The 23,286-nt window shown below is 42.6% G+C and overlaps 2 protein-coding genes across 2 annotated transcripts in view; one reads left to right on the top strand and one right to left on the bottom strand.

Annotated features, from left to right (window-relative positions):
• Positions 1 to 9,722, top strand: part of TMEM266 (transmembrane protein 266) — a 66,389-nt gene extending 56,667 nt beyond the window's left edge. The window contains exons 12-13 of the mRNA XM_029963157.1: positions 3,245 to 3,295; positions 9,116 to 9,722. Coding sequence (XP_029819017.1) covers positions 3,245 to 3,295; positions 9,116 to 9,690 — 626 coding nt within the window. The 3' untranslated portion in view covers positions 9,691 to 9,722. The remainder of the gene's footprint in view (positions 1 to 3,244; positions 3,296 to 9,115) is intronic.
• Positions 9,723 to 10,328: 606 nt separating this feature from the next.
• Positions 10,329 to 23,286, bottom strand: part of ETFA (electron transfer flavoprotein subunit alpha) — a 33,820-nt gene continuing 20,862 nt past the window's right edge. Inside the window, exons 10-12 of the mRNA XM_029963138.1 lie at positions 14,545 to 14,610; positions 11,269 to 11,349; positions 10,329 to 10,427 (exon numbers count right to left, since the gene is read on the bottom strand). Coding sequence (XP_029818998.1) covers positions 10,389 to 10,427; positions 11,269 to 11,349; positions 14,545 to 14,610 — 186 coding nt within the window. The 3' untranslated portion in view covers positions 10,329 to 10,388. The remainder of the gene's footprint in view (positions 10,428 to 11,268; positions 11,350 to 14,544; positions 14,611 to 23,286) is intronic.

Here is a 23,286-nt window from a genome sequence, read left to right as displayed (position 1 = left end):
CGGATTTGTCACCACATTTCCTGTCACACAGATTTCCTGGGGGTCACTCATGCTGGGCAGATGTGGCACAGAGGGCTTGGCAGTGTTAGATTTACTGTTGGACTCGATCTTAAAGGCCTTTTCCAACAGAAATGTTTCTGTGATTCCTCTTGGTACAACAAGAGGATCCCAATCACCATCCATAGACATTTTCCTAAGATTGCCGTTTTCAGGGGAATTAAGAGGAAAATGCTTTTCCTTTCTACTTACTGCCAGTCCTTTAATTTACTATAAATATCATTAGGGCATCCTTATGGCTAAGGATGCAAAGTTTGTCTTTGGAAAAGGAAGTGCAGGTAACATTTCTGTGTATTGGAGGAGATGGACTTCTTTCTAGGAAAGGAGAAAAATTAAATTTTCTGGATCTTGAAAATTCTAAGGTGGTAGAAATAAAAAAAAGCTTTAAGCAAACAGGGTAACTTTGAAGAATGAACTACATCTTAAGACAACTCCCTTTCTGGAGCTGAAACTAAAATAGACCAACAGCAGAAAACACTGTGTAGAATTTAAATAATAGAAGTCATCTGCCCCTCTTGTAAAAACTGGTCTCCCCTGCTTGCTCCTACAAACTTCCCGTGTGCCACCAGCTGCACTCCTGACCCCATGAGACTCACACCAAGCAGCAGGGTCTTCATCTCCCTGGAATCACCAGGAACACTTCAGCAGTGTCCCATGGGAATGTGCACTACTGTACTCTGGCTTTGTGTATACATTTCATATGCACAAGTAGGTGCTTTCAGTTGTATATTTGTTGCATTGTTTTGAGATCTTTTTTTTCAGCAATGTAGAATATAATGGGAGGTAACTGGAATTGTTTATAGCCTTCAATGCCCAAAGCAGTTGAGACTCCCATATGGCTCAGCTGAGTTTGTTAATTGTCAGTTTGCTTTAATGTAATGATTCAGAAACTTAATCTGTTGTTGAAATATTTATTCTGCTGTTGTTATTCCATTACTCTTTATTGGGTTTTATTAATAAGAAACTATTCAAGGTTAAAAAATGTGTATGTTTTATATTTTATATACACATGCAGTCTATTTATGCATATATATTTTATTTGTATCTAAATAGATAAGCAATGATAAGCAATTGCATTAATAAGGCCATCACATAGTAATGTAACAGTGGCAGCTGGGCAGCTCCCCCAGCCTTGTGTGCAAGTGGTCACATGCAGGGTCAGGACAGTGGTGATTCTCCTCAGCACTCAAAGGGAGCTGAGGCAGTGCATTACTGGATTTCCTTCCCAGGGCCTTGGCATTGCTGACATAAGGACCAGTTGGATCCTCTTTGGTTTGAACACAACTGATCTCTTTGGAAATAGTGCCCTGGTTTAGCTGACAGACAGGTGGCCAGTAAACGTGTGCAGTCCTAAAGAGGACTTGATTTGAGCCTTGTCTTAAGGCTTGAAAAGCAGGTGAGTAACTTTTCCAAGTTGTTTTCTGTCTTTGGTGCAAAGCATCTTGGCATTTGGGGCAGACTGTAATGGGAGCCAGAGGAACCCTTTCATGGCTCTTGCCAGGTGACAAGGAGGGTGACCCTGCACACAGAGCGTGCCCTCATCCAGCCACACTGCAGTGCTGTTTTCCTTGTTTGGCTGCTTAGAATTGGACTCCAAGTTAAATATGCTGAAAGTGCCCTACCAGAAGTACATCCACACGGGTATTTCCTGATGTAGTGAAGGTTCCATGCCTGAACTCGAACCTGTGTCTGTACGGCTGGAAGGTTTGGTGGCACTGAGAGTATCAATTATGCATGATTGAAATGAAGTGTATTTTAGCAGCAGATAGCTGGAAAGCCTCGCAATGTACTCCTAATTCAGCGGCATTGCCTTGAGCTACTCTGAGGCCTCTTTTTTAAACTCAGACATTAGCACAAAGCACACCTCTGACTGCAGGCATTTAAAGATCAACAAGGGCCGAAAAAGCTTTTAAGATCCAATGAAACCAGGAAAACAACCACATTGCCTTTCAGTGTCAGGTTAGATTGCCTTCTTATGAGTGCAGCTATTTCAGGTACAGAGTGCTTGGTGGTTTGGGTCTTGTTGTGTGAGGAAAGTGTTCCCCAGAAAACATCTGTTTCTTTCACCTGCAAACCGCAATGTGCTGTGATGAGGCAGGACTGTAGCCACAGAGACCCAGGGGGACGAAGGAAATCTGGCTCAAAGGGATGAGCATGGGTTTCTGAAACATGGTATCAAAAAGAGCACTTAAAAGGAGAGAATGCTTTTAGAGCGCAGATACACCGCAAATTGGGCAGGTCAGGTTGCTTGTAAGCTTGACATTCTCCTGGACTGCCAATGCTGTTTGCCTTCTGCTCAGAACTGCAACAAGAGGAGTTTGTTATTTGCTTTTTCCACAACGGTAAAATGTTCTGCTTTTCTGTAAAATAACACCAAATCCCAGTGTCATCTGCAGCATCTAAAATCTGTACATGCAGTAGGGCTGCTTCTTTCCCTTCTGTGGTCACGTCATCATCTGTAACTTGCTGTTACTGAAGTACAGCTGTAGCTCTTGTGTATGTACTACACCCTTGATTTGTACAATTCTTTTTAGTAGGTTAGAATGTAATGTTAACATTATGCTGTATATTTTGTATGTATGTGTTATATACACCAAAATAACTCTCCATTCATTCAAAATGAAAAAAAAAAGACTTTATCTTAGAAGTAGAGAATTACACATTAAACTGGTACATGGTGCCTCCCTTTCTGAGGTGTCACCATGGGGAAGGAGGTAACTCGGAGGTGTCAATGTACAGCAGGAGTGGGTCTGTCTGTGCCAGTGCCCTTGGGTCAGGATAAATACCAGGTTTCTCCGTGTGCCCTGTGCAGGAGGGGAGGGCCCTGCTGCCCAGGGAAAAACCAGTGTTAGACTTGTCTTTACAACAGTGAGGGGCTAGGCCTGGGGAACTGGTCAGCCCCGTGCCAGTCTCTGGAAAGACCACAGAGCACGTTTCCTTTGGAACCCAGAATGCCTCATTCCCAGTGTGGTGCCGTGAAGAACTGTGACAAATGATAGTCCAACCCTATGTTGGCTTGTAGCCACAGCATGGATGGGATGGGGGCTTTAGTGCATTGAGGTCTTGTGGCCTAAGACACAGAACAGGTGGTGCTCTGGGTGTGCAGGGCTGAGGAGAGCCTTCCATGGGATGCAGTTCATTTAATGACACAAACTGTCTTCTAACAGCTGCCTTTTTATCCTTTCAGAGGATGACATGAACAATTACATCAGTCGATACTACAACGAGCCCAGCACTGGTAAGTTTTGCTTGAAAACACAAACATGAACTCTGTGTTTGCATTGCACTGTGTGCTGTAAGCCAGGAGAGACTGAGCAGGGATGTAGATCTGTCCTGGAAAGGAAACCTACCATAGAGTCTCTTGGTTTGCTCCATGAAGTGTGTGTCAGCAGTTCTCTGAAGGTTGAAGGGCCCCAAGTTTGCTCCTGCTGAAGGCACTCAGAATAGTTTGGAGATCTGGGAGAGGTTAATTCCCCCTAAGCCAGGCTGTCCAGCCCCCAGAGCAGTTCAAATGGACCCAAGAATGAAAAGCATGGACAAAATAAATGAAGAGAAAAGCAGTGGGGAGGCAGCTTAGCCCAGCACCATGCTGGGAACCTTTCAGAAAGGTTAAACTGAATGGTAAGAAACCTCAGCAGCTAGCAGGGTCTGTGACCCCAGGGCAGCCTTCAAATGGATGTCCCCTGGCAGGAGTCCCGCAGGCACAGGGGTGCACACTCCCCTTATGTACCTAAAATGTTGTACATACATTAGAAAATGTTTGTCTTTAAGTATAGTGTGTTATAAATGTATATCTCCATATACACATCCCCATATATACATGGGGTTATAGGGAACAAAAAAAAAGATGTGTGTGCCTGCATATACATGTACATATATACAAGTGTGTATTTATATACACATGAGTGTGTGTGTATATTTATGATTATAATTACATGTGTTTATCCCATATGTTCATCCATATATATAGTATGCATACAGTGAAATATAGACATATATAGATATCTATAGATATATCTATATAGAGATATCTATATAAGGATGTGTCTTTGTATATATGTGTTATATATAAAATGTGTGTATATGTGTATGCATATAAATCTATAATGTATTATATATATATCCCATATAGGCACACAAACCTGGATACACATACATATATAAAGATGTATGTAAATATATGTGTGTGTGTGTGTGTTTGTGTGTGAGATGTATGAGGTACATGTCTCCAAACACACACAACACATACAAACATACATGTGTGTATATGTGAGCAGATTTATATACATATATATGTAGGTGTGCCTTTTCTATATAGATCAAGATATACATATATATATCTTTACATAGATAAAGATGTGGGAGAGGCTGTGTCTGTGTACATACACAGATATTTTATTAAACTCCATATATTAGATATATAAAATACATAAAGATCTATGTAAAGGAGTGGGAGGTTTGAGAGGAGAGATGGTCTGAATACATGTGTATATAATTACAGAAATAAAAATGTGTATCTATGTATAATGTATTATATATTTCTATTCCCATGTACACATCCACACCCATGGAGACAGGTGTAGTTGTGTATGTAACTGAAGCATAAATAGAAGCGTGTGTGGCTGTAAACAGGGATGGCATCCAGGAGCCAAACCTCCTGGAATTCATCAGGGCCAGGCAATCCAAGCACAGGCACAGGCTGGGGGCTGAAGGGATCGAGAGCAGCCTGAGCACAAGGACCCGGCGGTGTCAGGGATGAGCAGCTCGATGTGACCTGGCCATGCCCCTGCTCTGCTCAGGTGAGACCCCCCTGCAGAGCTGCCTCAGCTCTGGGCCCCACAGCACAAGGACGTGGAGCTGCTGGAGCGAGTCCAGAGGAGGCCACGGAGCTGCTCCAAGGGCTGGAGCCCCTCTGCTCTGGAGCCAGGCTGGGAGAGCTGGCAGGGTGGGGAGGCCCTGGCACGGGCTGCCCCTTTTCGGAAGTGAACCAAGGCAGGGTGGAAATGGCTGGACAGCTGGTTAGGGGAAGGTGTCCCTGCCCGTGGCAGGGGGGACTGAGATGATTCTGAAGGTGCCTCTGTGGTATCTGTATATTGTGTATATGTGTAGATACATCCCCACACTGATACACATGGGGAGATACAGGTGCTTGCTAAAGAGAGCTTCCCTATAGCTATTTGCAGGCTAAGCTATGTGTATGTGTGTATGAGTATGGCTGCATGTGTTTCTATAGATTTAAAGATCTCTAAAGGTGTTTGTGCATGACTGTGTCTGTACATACATGAATGTGTGTGCATATACAGCTGTAATGTATCATGTATCTATATGCATATACATACATGGATATATGTACTTACATATAAAGACATGGCTATGTGTGGATACATGTATTAGTCTATATAAAGATACATAAAGTGGGGGATGTGTGTATATATGTCTGTCCTATATATATGGGAATAAATACATATAGATATGTATGACAGAAACTGTATATACATATTTTAGATTTTATATATATATATAAAACAAAAAAAAGGTGTGTGACTATATACATGTATTTTTAATATGTATATTTTACCTATAGCATGGATATATCTGTAGGTGTATGTGTGTGCATATATCTTATTCTAAAACACAATTATATAGATATTTAGAAAGGTGTGAGACTGCATATACATGTCTTTGTAATCTGTATTATGGATATATTTTATATCTGAACTATGTGTGTATAAATAAAGCAGTTTATGTGTGTATATGCAGACAGATAAAAATGCAGATCAAGATCTGTGTGGACCTACATAGGTATTTTATATATGTATAAATATATGTAAAGAGATAGATATGGGTGGGTATGTGAGAGCCTCTTTACATACATATATAGTGTATATAAAAGAGAAAATACTTCAGTGTGTATAGAGACATATATTATAATACATAAAATGCGTGTACATATGTAGATATATTGTGAAGGGGAAACTTAGAGATGTTCCCTCTATAAATATGGATGTGTCTATAGGAAGCTGTGTATAGGGGTAAATAAAATCTGTGTGTGTGAGAGAAGACCTCTGTATCCATACACACGTAAATGATACATACCTATTTAAAAAATGTACATGCACACATGTACGAGGTATAAAATATTGTCTTTATTTGTGTATCTCCCTCTATATACATCCCCAGTCTATACAGGACTATACATATAAAGATGGATGAATCTCTACATAGGTTTAGGTGTATGTATGGCTAAGAAAAGGAGGAAGAGGTGTGAGGGACCACGTCTGTGTACCTGTATACATAACATTATATGTGTGTGTGTGTTCTCATACATCCCTGTATATACATTCCACACCTATATACAGAGATACAGACATATAAATATGTAAGCATCATATATATACATGCATTATGTACCATATATGGGGCAAGTATATACACAACTGTTCCCCCTAGCTATATGGATAAATGTACGTGTAAAGATTATGTGTATATAAAAATAGGTCTGTGAGAGACACTGTATATATACCTATGTATATTACTTATATGTATGTATGTGTGTGTGTACATATATCTATATAATATATATATATACACACAGGTATATGGTAATATTTATAGATGTATATGCCCATAATATACATGGAGGGACATTAAAAGGGGGGTACATATAATTTTATATGTCTAACAGGTGTTAAGTGTAACGTGGATGTGGCTGTGCTTAAGTATAATGTATTATATATGTAGATTTCTATATAGGCATTCCCTGTGTATGTATGCACACACACACACATATATATTTCTACATAAAGTATATGGGGGGGTGTATTCTAGTTAAAGACAAAAAAATTTATGTATTTAAAGGGAGTATTTTATTTATCAAACACCCATATGTACATTTGTGCACATGTTTATAGGTATATGTTGTATTATATATGGTACATTGCTGTATATATATCCCCATAGTAAACTTGGCTATATATAAGATGGTGTATGTATACAATTTAAAAGATGTATAAAGGTTGGAGGTGTCATATATAATGTGTTATTTATAATATGTATACGTTATTTGATACATGTTATATATGCATATTCCTGTATATACATTCCAGATTCACATATACAGACCATAATATGTAAATATTTATACACAAAGATAAGTGTACCTGTGTATAAGTGTATATACTCTATTTATAAAGAGTGATAATTATGTTTTCAAAGGGGGAGGATGACAACTATGTACTCTCTCTCTCTCTATATATATACTATCTGCATGTATCTGTGTATAGGTCTAATGTATTGCTTTAGTTGTATGTATACACATAGCAACAGCTCTTCCCACATCTATATGGTTAAATCTATATATAAAAATTATGTATATATAAAATAAGGTGGGCAAGAGACTGTGTATATAACTATTACACGTATGTGTGCACACACGTATAGAGAGGTTATGTGGTATTATATAGAGATGTGTTTCCCTCTGTATACATCCCCATAACATACTTGGAAGGCTATAAAAAGGTACATGTGTATGTGTGTGTATGTATATATATATAAAATTTATATATATATATACATATATATACACACACACACACACACACACACTTAAAGTCTGTAAAGAGGGGGTGTTCCTGTATAGGTACAGTGTATTCTCTATATCCCTGTACATACATTCCCCAGCTATACACACACAATGAGAAACACATGTACTTATACATAAAGGTAAGTACAGGTGTGTGAGAGCATATGTGTTCTATTTATAGGTAATTAAATGTATTTAAGGGGGGACCCTGTATTACATAGTCTGTCATATGTATATACACTGTGTTATATATGGGTCTTAAAGATAAATCTATATATATGTATTACATATATATGTGTGTGTGACAGGAGACTATATAGACATACCTACATTGTAGAAAACGTGCAGATGTATATAGAGACAGAGGCAGGTTGGTATATGGCATTGCTTATAGAGGTGTATATATTACAGAGCTATCTATGTTCATCCCCATTATAGAATGGTACTGGGTATAAAGACTGTCCATACCTGTGTATGAACAGCTACATAAATGTAGCAGGACGTGTTCATGCATAGGTGTAATCTGTTACATACATATCTGTCCCATAAATACAGATACAGAGAAACATGAGGGTTGTGCAGGGCACTACATATCGTGTGTATAATGTACACTATCTGGGGCTCACACAGACACAATTCCTCATGTCTATATAAAAAGATGATGATTGGATGTGTGAGACACTGCATATATACACCTTTGTAGTGTATGTACTGTGTGTGTTCACATAGCTATGCAGGTAAATGGCATTATGTACAGCTGTGTATCCCTGTAAAGACACCCCCAGCATACAAATAAGGAGCCACACACACCTTTTATGTATCCATATGTGTGCATGCAAAATTTAAAGACTGTCTGCATATAGTGGGGGGTGTTCACCTATAGGTATAATGTGTGTATATATATATATATATATATATATGTATACCCCTATAGATACACACACACACACACATATATAAAGACAAGTAGGAGTGTGGGTGTGTTTGCATTCTGTTTTAACAGTAGCTAATTACGAGTATTTAAAGGGAGGGGCTGTGGCCAATAAGTATCTATTGACTGACTGTGTACATATGCAGGTAGAATGGATTATAGGTGTGTCTATATTATACATATATATTACACATCTGTACATACCTGCCCTTTATCGATCTACATGATAAAACTAGAGATGTTTGTGTGTGACCTATACACACACATATAGGTATACAGTATTAGTTGTAGCTGTGTATCCCTCTACATCTGCTCCCCCTATATACAAACATACATTTTGTACAGAAAAAGGCTTCAATTGTGTTACTATTCCCTTTGAGACAGACAGGCAGTGCTGTGTGTTAAAGGGGGACTATGTGCTATAGTGTGTGTCCCACATGCCTCTGTGCACCCAGCTGTAGTGTACCACAGGTATATTCACCCCTCTGTAGGCACTGCATAGGGCACTCCTGCCACGGTCTGAGTGTGTGCTCTGTTCCCTGCAGACAGCGGTGTCCCCGAGGCCGCCATCTGCGTGGTCACCACGGCCGCCATCGACGTGCACCGGCCCAACATCTCCTCGGAGCTGTTCACGGTGGAGGTGCCGCTGCGCCTGGGCAGCACCGGGACCTCGGCCAGCATCACGTCGGGCAGCGCCTCGCGCTCCACCGTCAGCTCGGGCACCCAGGCCTGCAGCGAGAGCAGCCACACGCTGGGCTCCTCCCCGGACTGCAGCACGGCCTGCGAGGAGCCCGCCCCGGCGGCCCCGGCGCCCGCCCGGCAGCGGGTGACCCACGCCGTGGTGCAGGAGCTGCTCTCGTCCCTGTCGGAAGAGGCGTGTCTGGCGCAGAAGGGGCTGGATCCCGTCAACCTGAAGCTGCCCAGCCCCGCGGGCTCGGTGGGGGCCAGCCCCGACCTGGGCCACCGGCTCAGCGTCTACAACCGCAGGAACCAGGAGAGCCTCGACGTCTTCCAGCTCAAGCCACTCATCGACTGCCCACCGAGCGCCCCGATGATTGAGGAGAAATATGGAGCGCTGGGGCCCCCAGAGCCACGGCTGGGCAGGGTTCCCGAGGCATAGGGACAGCCTGGGGGAATGGGGACTCCTGCGGGGACACGCTCACCGCGCTGGGTCACGAGGCTGCCACGGGTGACGTGGCAGCGCCGAAGGCAACCTGTGGGCATCTCCTGCAGTGGCCACCAGGGCGAGGCCAGTGCCACCTCTGCTCACCAGCGTCCGTGGCACATGATCCACCTGCCCTGCCACCAGCTCTGGGCCAGCTGGGACCTGTGGTGACTGTCTGGGCACAAAGGACCTTCCAGCAGACTTGGGCTGACATGGACCCACAGTGCCTGGGGGGGCAAACAAACTATGCCTGGGAACACCATGGAACTGCCACCAGTCCAGGGCCAGCACAGCCCCACAGACAGAGCTGCTGGACAGCCTGGGCCCAGCCTGGCCCCCCGGCCTGACCCTACCCAGGGGCTGAGCATGGCTGGGAGGGGTGAGGAGATGGGAATAAATACTGACAAATCCATGCTGCCTCCTGCCTTCTATCCCTCTTCCATTCCTTTTTCATTCTTCCCTTCCTTTCTTCTCTTACCTGCCTTCCCTGTCTTCCTTTCTTACACCCCACCACTCCACGTGCCATCCAACTGACCATCAAAAAAAAAAAAAACCAAAAAAACCCACAAAACCCCAACACCAGTGACCCCACCTCTTTCCAGTACAATCCTTTATTTGTCCTTACTCCACAGTACAGGGTCCATCACCAGCAGTCACTTCTTCTTCAGGAGCTCCGTCATCTCTGGCACCGCCTGCAAACACCAGTGCCAGGGTAGTGCATCTTCCCCTGTGACCCCCCCAGACTCACCCTGGGCAGTACCAAACCCCGCAGTTACACTCCCCACCCACCACACCACTCCAGGGGCTGTGGGTCACCCCAGCTCACAGCACTCCCCACTTCTCTCCTGCTGAATAAAGCCTCTTAATTATTTAAGAGAGCTACATTTCCATTAGGTGGAAATAATGCATTCGTACAAAATTTATTAAGGAAATTGTCTACATGGTGTTTCTTCAGAATGTGACTTTGTCTGTGGCTCACAAAGAGGCCCGTGCTCACTGTGGAGCCAGCGGGCAGCATTTCAGGAATGGCATTAAGTGCTGGCACAGGCTCTGCCCATGCCCCGCCGGTCACACGTGTGGCCACGCACACGGAGTCACACATGTGAGCTGCAGGCACTTGGACAGGGGCTGGCTCATGGCTCCCTGTTCCAGAGGGAACTGCAAGCTCCTCCTGGGCATCAGTCAGTGAGGCAGCAAGCCCAGGCAGCAATAAACACTCTCCTGCCAACTCTCTGCTTCCAAACTTTCTGAAGGTTAAAACCAGAGGCAAGCGCCTCTGTGCAGTTATTTCCAAAGTGGTTCATGTTCAGGAAACCAGAATCAAGGCAGGCTGGCAGTGACACCCCTGCCCCCCAACATGTTTCCACTTGCAGGGATTGAATTTTGAGTGTGCAAATAACAAATTTAGAAAACAAATTCTTTAAGAACAACCAAAGCAAACACACACAGACATCGTTAACACTCATTAGATTATATTACGCAAGCTGCTGTCCACTCTCCCAAAGTCATCCTGCACATCAAGTTTAGCCTCACCTGAAATAAGTCTGCCACCAGTCCATAATCTGCCACTTGGAAAATTGGAGCTTCTGGATCCTTGTTAATAGCAACAATGGTCTGCAAGCAAAGGTAAAGCACCACGTGAATCTATATATTGATTAATATCTGGGGCTGGATTACAGTGCCATGTCTTATCCAGGAAACACAGGTTTTAGTCTTTCCAAGCCCCCAGAAGCAGAAGATATGGATCAGAGCATTTAACATTTTTCCTTTCCATCTCAAAAACAAAGACCCCACCACCACACCCCAAAAAAACAACGCTCCCTTCCCTGTTCATCTTGGCTCTCCTTCCCTGTTGAAAAGCCTAGAAAAAACAATTACTACAAAGGATTATCTGTGCATTCTAAGCCATTCCGTTGCAGAACTAACTCAAAGGGCAGCAGTTGCAACAAGCACAATAAAGCCCTGCCCAAAGGCTTCTGTACTTACTGTAGGACATAGCATTTAGTTTGTCAGACCATAGAAAATGGCATGTGACAAATCCCAGCACAATGATCCAGAAAATGTCTTGATTTAAACTGTGCCATACAAGTAAATCATCCTGTAACTGTGACAGCTTTCAGCAAAATAAGCATGGTGGGTGTCCACATCAAAATCTACAACAGGATGGGGAACACTTCATAAAGGAAGGGAAAAGAATTTTAAACAAAACCCAGCAGCTCATAGAAGGAGCCTTACACCAAGCAGGGCCCAAACCACAGCACTCTGGTCCTGCCTGCCCACCTAAACACTGACTCAAGGCACCAACCTCCCCATCCAGGACAGCTCCAACCCAACAGGCAGCTGAGGAGCTCACGGGCCACGCCCAGAGAGCAGCACTTCACCTGTCACTGTTTTACTGCTCCACGGAAAGTACTTGTCCAGCAAAATCACTGCCTCAGGTGTACTGGCAGGAAAGTTTGCAAATCCTGTGATTCCAGGCCCACAGAACTGTTGTTTCTTCACAGGTGGCTGTACCCTGTAAGGGACCCCATCCTACCTGGCAGCAGGCAGTGCCCACAGCAGTGCTGCCCCTGCCGAGGCCCTGCAGCAACGCTGCCCTTCAGTGTTTGTCCCACAGCTGATTGGTTTTATTTCAGTGACTGTTTGCAAATGCAAACCTCCCCTGACAAGCTGCAGTGCAGGAAGCAAATCCAGGCTGTGATCCCCGAGGATTCTGTCAGTCAAGACTCTTCTCTGACCCTACTGAGGCCCTGCCATGTCTTGCAGAACCACCTACAGGGGCCAGTGCTGAGGGCTGGCCGAGGCCAGCAGTCAGTGCCACCACAGGAGCTGCCAGCTCTGCTCCTGGCACAACACCCACTGCTTGCAAACCTATCTGAAGCTTTAGTTGGGCATCCTGGGCAACCTTTTAGTAAGATTTGGTTCCCTACCTCATTACTAACTCAGACTTTAAGCAGCGAGAGCATCACCTCGCTCACAACAGAACTTTGTGAGTTAAATCTCTCAGAAAGAACAGATACAGTAACTGTCTCCCGAGGGAATTGGAAATAAGGAAAGAAAGCACCAACGATTCTCCAGGTCTCCTCAAAAGCTGCATTTCCTACCTTGCTGTAAAGAACAAATAAATTATACATTTCACTTGGTAGAAAGCATCTGACTGCTTTGGAAAACGTATCCTGAAGTGTACAAGTTCACAATGCCAGATAATTCAGAGTGCTGAGGGAGGATGGGGGACACTCCAGAGCTCCCAGGCTGCATAATGCTTTGTTTGTGAAAACTGGATCTTTTCCATAACTACTCCATCTATATCCTTCAGCTAAAAGGAAGGCAGAATGCATTCCAAACACAAGTAACTGAATCTGAATTTTAAAACACATTTGTTTATGAGATATGGGAGAAATGGAAGTGTTAAGTATGCATCTCATATCAGCAAATTTAATCTGTTCTTATTTCCTATAAGAAAACATCTCAAAATATCAAACATAGCATTGGAAAAGCCAAAAAAATCTGGTTTTGCTGTTACAGTTCAGGACAATATTACTGCTCAATATATATCAAAGGAAATTCTGGCACTTCAAGTAAGAAGTTCCCAGCGTTGCTGGCAGTCTGAACTGAGATAAGGCAGGAGAGAAACACGAACAGGGTCAGCTTTAAATACCCAGTTCTCAGCTGCTCCTCATCCCACCTGCCCATGGCTGGAGACTGAACAGCTGGAGACAAAGCCCCTGGTTCCTGCTCTGAGAGCAGGACACAGCACAGTGACCCTGCTCTGCTGAGAGCACAGACACTGCCACCCACACCCTCAGAGCACCTCATCCCTGCCCAGCATTCACCGTCACAGTTCCACGTTTGGTGGGTTTTTCTCCACTATAAAACTGATGCAAACACCACCTGAGTCTCTGCTCCTACAAGGCTGAGGCCCCAAATGCAGCTTACTTGACTTTCCCTCCAAAATATTTCAGTAATACATGGCAAAAAAATTTTAGGAAAGCAGAGATCATCCTACCACACAGGTTGGTTTGTGAGGACAGTTGTCAGTCACAAACTCACTGGTCTGTCACTGGTTGAACACAAGAAACTACCTGTAAAGTTTTGCAACCCTTTTCCTCAGCTTTATAAGCTAATCAAAGTTCTGGCTTGGCTAATTTCATTCACTGGAAATAGAAAAAAAAAATTATATCCTCTTTTTAAAATTCCTGTGGGGAGGCAGGACAACCTCCAGTTTTTGATGTCTGACATTGGATAGTATAAATCAGCAGGTAACTCTGCTCCTCTTTCCAAACACTGCACTGTAGACCAAACTGGCAATTCCAATTTTGGATTATTTGCTTTGGCAAGTAATGAGTTAAACCTTTTAAAGTTTTACTGCCATTTTATAATAGGTTTCCATTTGAATGGCTAAATGCAGGAATGTCAGAGACATCTTTTACTTTATGGAATAGTAAGTTCATAATTCAAATTGCACATTGTTATGCATGAATTAATATGTCATACTCTGGAATAAAGGCAAATGGAACTATTGTATAGAATTCAGGCATACGTGGTTTGGGTTGGGGTTTTTTTTAAACAAAGTCAATTAGCTGCTTCAACTTATCACTTTGGGTTGTAGTGCAAATGTTTTCCTACTATGTGAGATGTTTTGCCACAGTATATTTTTTTCTGTCCAAGTGTGTTTTAAAGCAGCAGAGAAATGGGCAATTTTAACATTAAAAAAAGGTGGAAAACCATCTGAAGCGCTGATGCAAAAGCAAGGAAGTCAACTCATTTCCTTCCTCAAAAATCTCTTCTAGCACCTCCACCTTTATTTACCTTGCTGTCTTTCATTCCAGCCAAGTGTTGGATTGCTCCAGATATTCCCACGGCAATATAAAGTTCCTAGAAGGAAACAAGAGAGAGGCATTTTTGGTACCCACAACACAGTTTCAGTAACCCCTCACACACCCTGCTCAGAATCTATCACGTGCAGCAGTTTTCACAGTAGTTTTCAATACTGAAGGCAGCTGACAAAGGGTTCCCTTCCTGACCTGGGGATGCAACGTAACTACAAAAGGAGAATCCCAAAGGAGCATCTGGCAAAGACACACGAGAGAAAAAACAAATTGAAGAAGTCTGCCTGAAAACCATCCAGCACTGCTCAGCAGGGGACAGGGCAGTGTTACCCTGGAGATTCCCAATGCAAGTGTTAAGGTAACCTCCAAATGGATAATGCAGGGCCTGAAGAGCAAACCAAGGCTTTTGTTTGGAGTCTCTCAGAGCCTTTCACCAAGACAGAACATTCAATGCTGAAATTCAGGTGTTTACACCTTTAAAAGGTGAAAACGGCAGGATAAAACATTTCAGGTGCCAAAGTGGGCTGGTGCATTATACACTTGTAGGTTCTGTTCTTTACCCCAACCTTCCATGACCACATGCCCTGAAACTTTTCTTCCCCCAGGCACTGCCCACTCCCACACAGGAGCACAGAAGTGCTTCCCAGGTACACCAACAGCTTTGCACCTCAGGGCTCCCAGTTCACATCCAGAGTCTTACATTCAAAACAGATTAAAATGTACAGGCACATAGATCTGTACTGACTGGGTTAGTCACAGCACAAAGGTATTACTTCCCCTCATGCTGAAAACCATCCATTCTGTAATCTATCCAAAACCAAGAGTATTTGAGTTCCCTGACAGTTTTCCCACCACCACCAGTGCAGGCAGCAGTCACAGCTGTGCAGTTCAGCTAACTAATGTTACAGAAGAAAACCAAAGAAAGTACTTTTCACCAACTCATTCAACAACAGAAAACTCACACACGAAATTAAATTAAAGGCTCATCTGTCTAGACCAACTAAAAGGTGGTACTTCCCACATGATTAGAAAAGACACAACCTCCAATAATAACAATTTCTCCTTTAAAAATACCAAGGCTAGTCCATATTTAAGAACATACAAGTCCAATTCAAGAAATTATTCTGGGGGCCAGGGAGGGTAAGGGGGTCAAAAAAAAAAAATCATCTTATTGCTGTGCAACTGAAGGTGTGCATTGCAGTGAGGTGGCTTTAACATGGCAGAGCCAAGCACAGCTGGGGGACAGCACAGACCCACAGGAGGGGCTGCAAACTAAGGTGTTCCAGTACAGACCACGCAGGCCTGAGAGTCATTACAGCAATTAAAGAAAGAAAGGTGATTGCTTGCTGATGTTTCTACAGCTACAGATTTCACCTGTTATTATTGTTTTTTTAAATAGGAATAGATAAATAAAAGCTATGACTTCTTCTACGCTTTAACACGAACACTCTCTCCTGTAAAAACCGAAAGGGAGGGAAAACAGAGCAGGAACAAAGTATTTCCTATTAAAAAGGCTTCCTTTGAAATTGAAACACAGAATTTAGCCCATGCATTTCCACAAAACCACACAGCTGTTGAACACACTCAAACTCCTCAGCCTCTGTAGGTTTTTACCGAGTGGATTAATATTGGAGGTCAATCCATTTTAACCACAGCTGCAAGGTAACATAATATGTCCATATAAGAACTCATGGTAAGAATGCAATATTTTAATTATACCAAATAAAAGAACAGATGTTACAGAAGAAATTATTCTAACATCATACTGTCTTTAAATACAAGTTCTTTATAAAGACACATTACTGTAATTTGATTTTTTTCAGAGCAATTCATTAAGTACCAGTCATCCAGACTACCAGATACTCTTATCAGTCTGCTTAACATTGTGAAGTTCAGCCTTTGGAAAGAATCCAGCTAACCAGGAGCCAGATGCCTATGAATATATTCTATTAAAACATTTAGGAAAGACAAGGATGTTTCATTAAAAGGACATTTGTAAATCACCAGGCTTGTCTAAAAATCATTTATTATGCATCTAAGCCATGCCCTTCTAGGTTATGTGCCTTTGGCTCCCTGGTCCAGACAACTGGTCCCTTCTGTTGGCTCTAACACTGATGGGAGATCACCTCAGCAATGTTCTCAGGCAGATAACACAGGGACAGTTCTTATCAACAGTTCTGTGCTGTAAAGAGACTTGACTGCTTAAATACTAGTTCTAATCTACAGTTCAGCAGGAGGGACACAAAGGACCCACAAGGTCTGAATGACAAAGATTCAGGTCTGATGAGTGTTCTCTGAGGAGTAAATTCAGAAAGTCATCCAGGGATGTCATAAAGGACTGAGAAATTCAAATTTCTAAGTTATTTTCAGAGTCATACCCTTGCTTTGATGTTTTCCCTGAAATCACTAACTTCTGCCAAGCCTTCTGCTTGAGTCCTATCATCCCTTCTTTGTTAGTGCTCACAGCCTGAGTCGGGACTGTGGCCCCAAGCAACATGGAGAGAGTGAGGGAGGGATGGAGGAAGCAGATGGGTCCCACAGAGCAGTGTCCCTTCCAACTGCACAGTGTGACACATCTGCCCTCACAGAGAGCACACGAGGTCTGGAAGGAGCCCTCAGTCCTTGAGAGCTCATCTGTGCAGGAGATGAGGCACAAACAGCACGAATCAGAGTCTGGATCGCACCTCTCAGGGGCCAAACGTGGCTTTACACCAACTTCAAGTTCCAGCTTTTCTGGAACCCTGGAAGCTGCTCTGATTACTGCTGTCAGGCAGCTGATCCACAGCCCACAGTTACAGGCACTTACATCTAAGTCTAGGACATGGAGTGGTGTTTCTCAGCTCCCTGGTGCTGTGCACAGGCAGGTTTTCACTGAAGGGCTGCTGCCAGCACTGTGCCACAGGAGAATAGAAAACAAAACAGCACAGAGGTTCCACACCAAGGGGCTCACTGCACTGCCTGATACAAATGAACTTCCAAAAGCAACTGAAGTCAAGGAAAGAGAAAGTTTTGGTGGTATAAAGGGCATGGCATCAGGTTAGACAATTGCCTTGCCTTGCAGTAACTTCATTTCACATAGGAAATAATTGGTGTACACGTGTCACAGTCATGCCACAGCTTTTTTATGAAGTGGCTGGCAGACATCAGCACAGGGGAAGGGACACCAGAGAAGAGAGCTGCCAGCAGGGAAGAGCACAGTGCAGTAACACAGCACAGGAAGCTGAATGGACCAAAGAGCCCAGGAGCAGAGGGGAAGGAGGCACCATCAGGAGGCACCAACACTCCAGATGTGCTGCTGCAGGAAGGGCTTGGCCAGCAGTGGGAAGATGAGGCTTCTCACAGTGACTACAGCAGCAGCCCAAGGTGATTCTGCCAGCAGACTGGCACAAAGGCCAGAAGTGCTTTAATGTGGCCACACGACATCCCACAGTGGCAGCCAGAACCCTGACAGAGACCTCCGAGTTTGTAAGCAGAGATTTGCATCCCAACCACCCTAAAAAGAAACACAACTCCAACTCCCAGATTTATCCTATTCAAAGACAAGATTCCAAGTCAAGAATCCAGCTTCTCTGTTGCTAGTTAAAGTATTCATCTAGCCTTACCATTGTCATTTTTGTTGAAAAACTGTGTGTCTTACAGAGTCATTGCACGCTAATCATGAAAATGAAAAAATCCTCCTCAGCCATTCCCTAAACTCTATTTCTGCTTCAAACATACCCAATTTACATATTGGCATCTACTGCAAGTCCATGAGACTTCATGTGCAGCAATCTGCACTCCTGGCTCCAGAATCCATGCAGCCAGTTTGGATAAATGCACAAGAGAGCTATATGGGGGTGATTATAATTACCAATCTACCAGTGCAGTTATTTTCCTGTGCACACAGACTCTTCCAATTACTTATAGAATAATTCGTGGCATATGATATTACTTCATTTATGCTTATGAGAATATTTAAATATGCCTTAGGCTGTCTTGGGGCAGTTAAGGGACTCAAGAGAAGTACAAGAGCAGTTTTTACTGCAACTCCCAGTGCCTTTGGAGGCTGCTGTGACAGAGCTCAGAGCAGCCACAGGTGCACCCCAAGCTGAGGCAGCTACTTTGCAAGCATGTCGTCAGCTCCTATTGATTTTTATGCCAATTTCTGAATTATGCTGAAAACCTTCAGCACACATCAATTTATCATCCTACCAGTGGCATGCTTTTAAACAGGCCAGTTTAATAAACCCCTCTGGCAGACACACTCTTTTTAAAGGCAGCTCAGATATTTTATTTTCTTTGCAAGAGTGAAAGGACAATGAAATTAGAAAGAAATCTTTGTGACGAAAATTGCTTTGTACAAGAGATTCCTTCCAATTACAAGCTATTAACCCAATAAAATATTTTCTGCCTTGACACTGGTTCATCTGTATTACACTGTATATCAAACAATCCTCCAGTATGTACTGCTTTGATGCAGTTGTTCCATTCAAGGAGCACACATCACTAAACTGCAGCCCAGCTACAGTTTCTTTTTCACTTTAAGAACCTTTGATCAGCCAAGCTGTGTAATTACTCTTAAGCGTGGTTAGGGTGTCTGCTGGAGTGCAGGGCCATACAGCAATTTTTTTTTTCCTCTCTCCAGGGAAAAGCACATCAATTGCTTTCAGCTAAATGCACTCACATATGAATATTTTAGTACAATTTAATGTTTCTGCACCAACCCCAGAGGAGCAGAGCATCAATTTGTGAACATAGTTTTCTTGGAGTTAAAAGCTACGCTGGATAATGCAGGATGAAAGGGGTTGTCAATCCTCAGCTTTTTAGCAAGTCAGAGAAACACAGTCTGTAAATTCAGTCCCAGCTGCATACAAACAGCTCTCTAAAGTTTGCCACTATAAAGCTACTTTTCAACAATAGTGAATTATCAGAGGAGATATTCCAAAAACAATTTCCCAGGCATGGTCAGTTTTCCCAGTGCTATTCCCATCTGCTGGCTGCCTAACAGCCTCAGCCATTTCTACAGTGCAAACCTAATGTCCAAATAACACATTCCTACAGCGCAGGGTAGGAGAAATTATGAAATTATGTACCATGGTTTTGAAGAGAGAAACTCTGGTATCTCAATATTCCCTTGTATGTGTAACAAATGAGGATGTAATTAGGATCTTCTCACTGATAAGCAAGGAGTAGAACATTTTTAAAGTGAGTACAATCAAGATGAGAGGAGTGACACTCCTCATGAAGGTAAGAGAATTTAATTAGTTCATTGTCAGTAATTTTAGATAAGAGGCAGAGAACAAAATAAGAACAAAAATACTGGAATAAAATATGCTTTGTTTCACTTTCCCTACACTTCCTTACAAAAGAGTGAAAGGAAAAAACAGATAAGCAAACCTGAGCAAGCAAAGGATCCCTAAGAAAGTGATGGGAAGTAACACTCAAGAGCAGTTAGCACCCATTTACTATGCAAAGAAACCAGGAGTCACCCAGGAATTTTAGAAAAAAAACCCAGGCTTGGTGGAGTGTTTGCTTTGCCACCAAATACAAAGAAATACAAAATACAGGAATTATGTAAATGATTTGATACTGTGCCACTCTCAAAGCAAGGTGATGACTACTTAGTGCAAAAATGCCACTCACTGGAGTGAAAGGGATGCCTGGTAAAATACTGAGGTACAGAGAAGCTCAGAAAGCATCCCATCCTCTTGCAGAAGAGGTGGAGCGACAATAATTCCACTGCTTTGGTGCCTTTTAACTGAGCCAACATCTCACTCCTCAGCATCTCACCTGAAGCTGCTGCACCTCTAACATGCCTCTTTTTCCCTCATTATTCCTGTCAATTCCTGACAGTTGTGAATCTGCCTCCCTTCTGAAGTTCCTGCAATCTGGTAGAGCCAGAGAGAGCCTCCAGTAGGAAAGTGAAGCTCGAGCAGGGAAGCCAAGCAGTGGCAATCATATCAGAACTACACTGAATTCCCATCTGCCTTCCCCACCCGAGGTTTCTCAGCACACACACCTGCCTTCAGTGCAATCATATCACATTTCTAGCACAATCATTTAATCCAGTGTCAATTATTGCTACATCACATATTTCCTAACTTGTGCCTTCCTGAGTTTTCCATCTCATTCTTGTCATCTGTTGAGAGTCCTGTGCCCAGTGTTCAAAGTAACAAGACAGCAGCAACTGAGCACCTTAAAAAAAAAAAAAAAAGGCATTCTGCCAGCTAGGAAAACCTACAAGGAAAACTAAGACAGTGACAGAACTAGACCTTGAAAGAACAGAGACTTCAGAGGAAAATAAATTTCAAAAGAGTGAACATCTAAACTCTGAAGAGATTAAACCAGAAAGACATCTATCAAGCAGCAGCAGATCCTCCCCAAGGTCAGAGGATAACTAAATAAACAGCCTAAATTCACACACACTTGCCAAAAAAAGCAACTCTCGGTGCCATTGAGGTTTTGGCTGGTTTTTAGAGGCAAGGAGTTGAGAGCGAGATGATCCCAGCACAGCCCCATCTCCCTTCCAAAGCTGAAGGGAGAATATAATTAATTAGAATAGGACACAAGGGAAAACCTGGGAAACCACGGGAGCATTTCGGGTGTCCAAAGACAGGCACTTCTTGGAATTGCAGAGAGTGCAGGATTTCCCACCTGGATCAGAACTTTTTTTGCTTAAATATCAGACAAATTACACAAGTTCCTGAGAAAGATTACCTACTACTTTGCATGTTAGAAAAGTCACTAATTACACCATAATTGGGAAAGCTAATACTGAACTAATAAATGAAGCATTCATGTTCCATTTACAAAAGTTTTAAATAACTAAAAAAACATTTTTTACTTTCTTCTCGTCCTCCTTTTTGTTCTTGTTTCTTTCTTTTTTTGTGAACATGAGACAGAGAACTAGAAAGATTTTTACTGTGAAAACTAACACCCCTGACTATCTTAAATTTCTTATCTAAAAATAGCAGTTGCTCTGGGGTAGTGGTGGGAGGCTTGATTTGTGTAGGGAATTCAGTATTTTCTAACTGGACATACTTAACTAATATTTAATAGTAGACACTCATGGGAAGGATATTTTCATCCAAAATCAGATAATTTGAGCATCCTTACAAGGGTTTTTTTCTTAAACAGAAACTACACACAGTGCTTAAAATCTGAGAACTGAATTTCATTTCTCTGCAGAACACCTGCATATAAGAAATAGTGGAAAACAACTGGCTTCTAATTTTAAAAAATATGCTAAAATGGTTGTCACTGATTAAAGACACTGAATATACTAAACTGCTTTTTTCATTAGGAAGGCAACATTTTATATTTTAATATATCCACTTATGCCTAAAAACTTCCTTCCTTCCATCTCATCATATAATACAAATCAGCCTTCTCTTTCATAAGACAGAATGTTCAAATAGGAGCTGCAATCACTTGAAATCAATAGGTAAAAAAAGCTACAAACAGAAGCAAAAATAATACACTGAATACTTTCACTGGAATAAAATTGTACAAGAGAAAAATTACCAAAGAAACCCCAACAATCTGCATAACTACCAACATGAACAAAACCTTGAAGCTGAGTGATCCAAGGCTATTCTGGAAGAGAGAGGTAGAATCAAGTCTCAAACAGAAAGAAGGTGTAATCTGTGCTCCTTAATTAACTGCATTCTTCCATCACCTAAGCAAAATGAACTCCAACTGTTCTGTGAGTATTAACTGTTCTGTGTGTTGCATTAATACCTGGGGATTTTGGGAAAGCTGCTGTGGCTCTGAGGTTCTCGTGTCCTGCGATGCACTGGCTGGGCTGCATCTTAAAAACTGAAGCCAGTCACAGAACTACTGAAGGACCAATGTTGAAAATTACCCCTCCTTCCCCCAGATCTACAGTCAAAGACAAGTGGAAGAATTAAGCAGACCTTTTAGACTATTCTCTTCTTACCCAGTGATGAGCACAGAAATACTCCACAGCAGTCACACAGAAAAAGCAGCAGAAGCACCTCCCCTCTTCCTGAGCTTGTAACTAACCCTTTTCCCTCTGCAGGCTCAAAAATGACCCAATTCCAGAGTCCTTTAAAAACAATGCATTCCAATCCTCCACTGAGACCGGGCAAGAGACTATTAATAGAAGGGTAAGAGCAGGCACTGAGACACTTTCCCATCAGGAAGGAGCAGCTGCACGGGAGAGCAGTCGGGTCTCCAACTACAACAGTTTTCCATATCCCAGACTCTTCCCCTCCTTAAAACCCACACACCCACAAGGGCACAGTGTCAACTGGAGCCCAAAACTGCACACAGACCTTGGGTCTCAGCAAATATAACTGACCAAAGGACAAACCTGCTCTGCAATTCTCCAGGTAGAACATCACAAGCTCTCCCTGAACTACTGGTACCAAGCATATACAGGAGAAAAGCAGCATCTTGAGAACTGTTAAAACAGCCAGTGTCATCCTGATCTGATCAAAAAAGCTCAGTTCTACTCCTCCAAGTCAACTCTATCTTCCACTGCACAGAATAATTTTCTCACTAAAGTACCAAAAACACAGTGAAATAGAATTAGGAATGTTAAATTAAGAATTTGCAGCTTTCAATTGCCTCATATTTAAGATACCTATCCAGCACACTGAAAAATTAGTTCTAGTCAGCAGCTTTGTGGGCTTAGTCTCAATTCAACTTGCACTTTCATTACAGTTAACATATAATATTTTCCATACTTTTAAACCACCGTAGGTTGTCCTCGCACGTA

The sequence above is a fragment of the Manacus vitellinus genome, unplaced genomic scaffold (assembly GCF_001715985.3).
Source record: "Manacus vitellinus isolate BGI_N305 unplaced genomic scaffold, ASM171598v3 scaffold_53_pilon, whole genome shotgun sequence".
Lineage (NCBI taxonomy): Eukaryota > Metazoa > Chordata > Aves > Passeriformes > Pipridae > Manacus > Manacus vitellinus.
The sequence above is the reverse complement of the archived record's forward strand: the minus strand, read 5'-3'. Positions and strand labels throughout refer to the sequence as shown.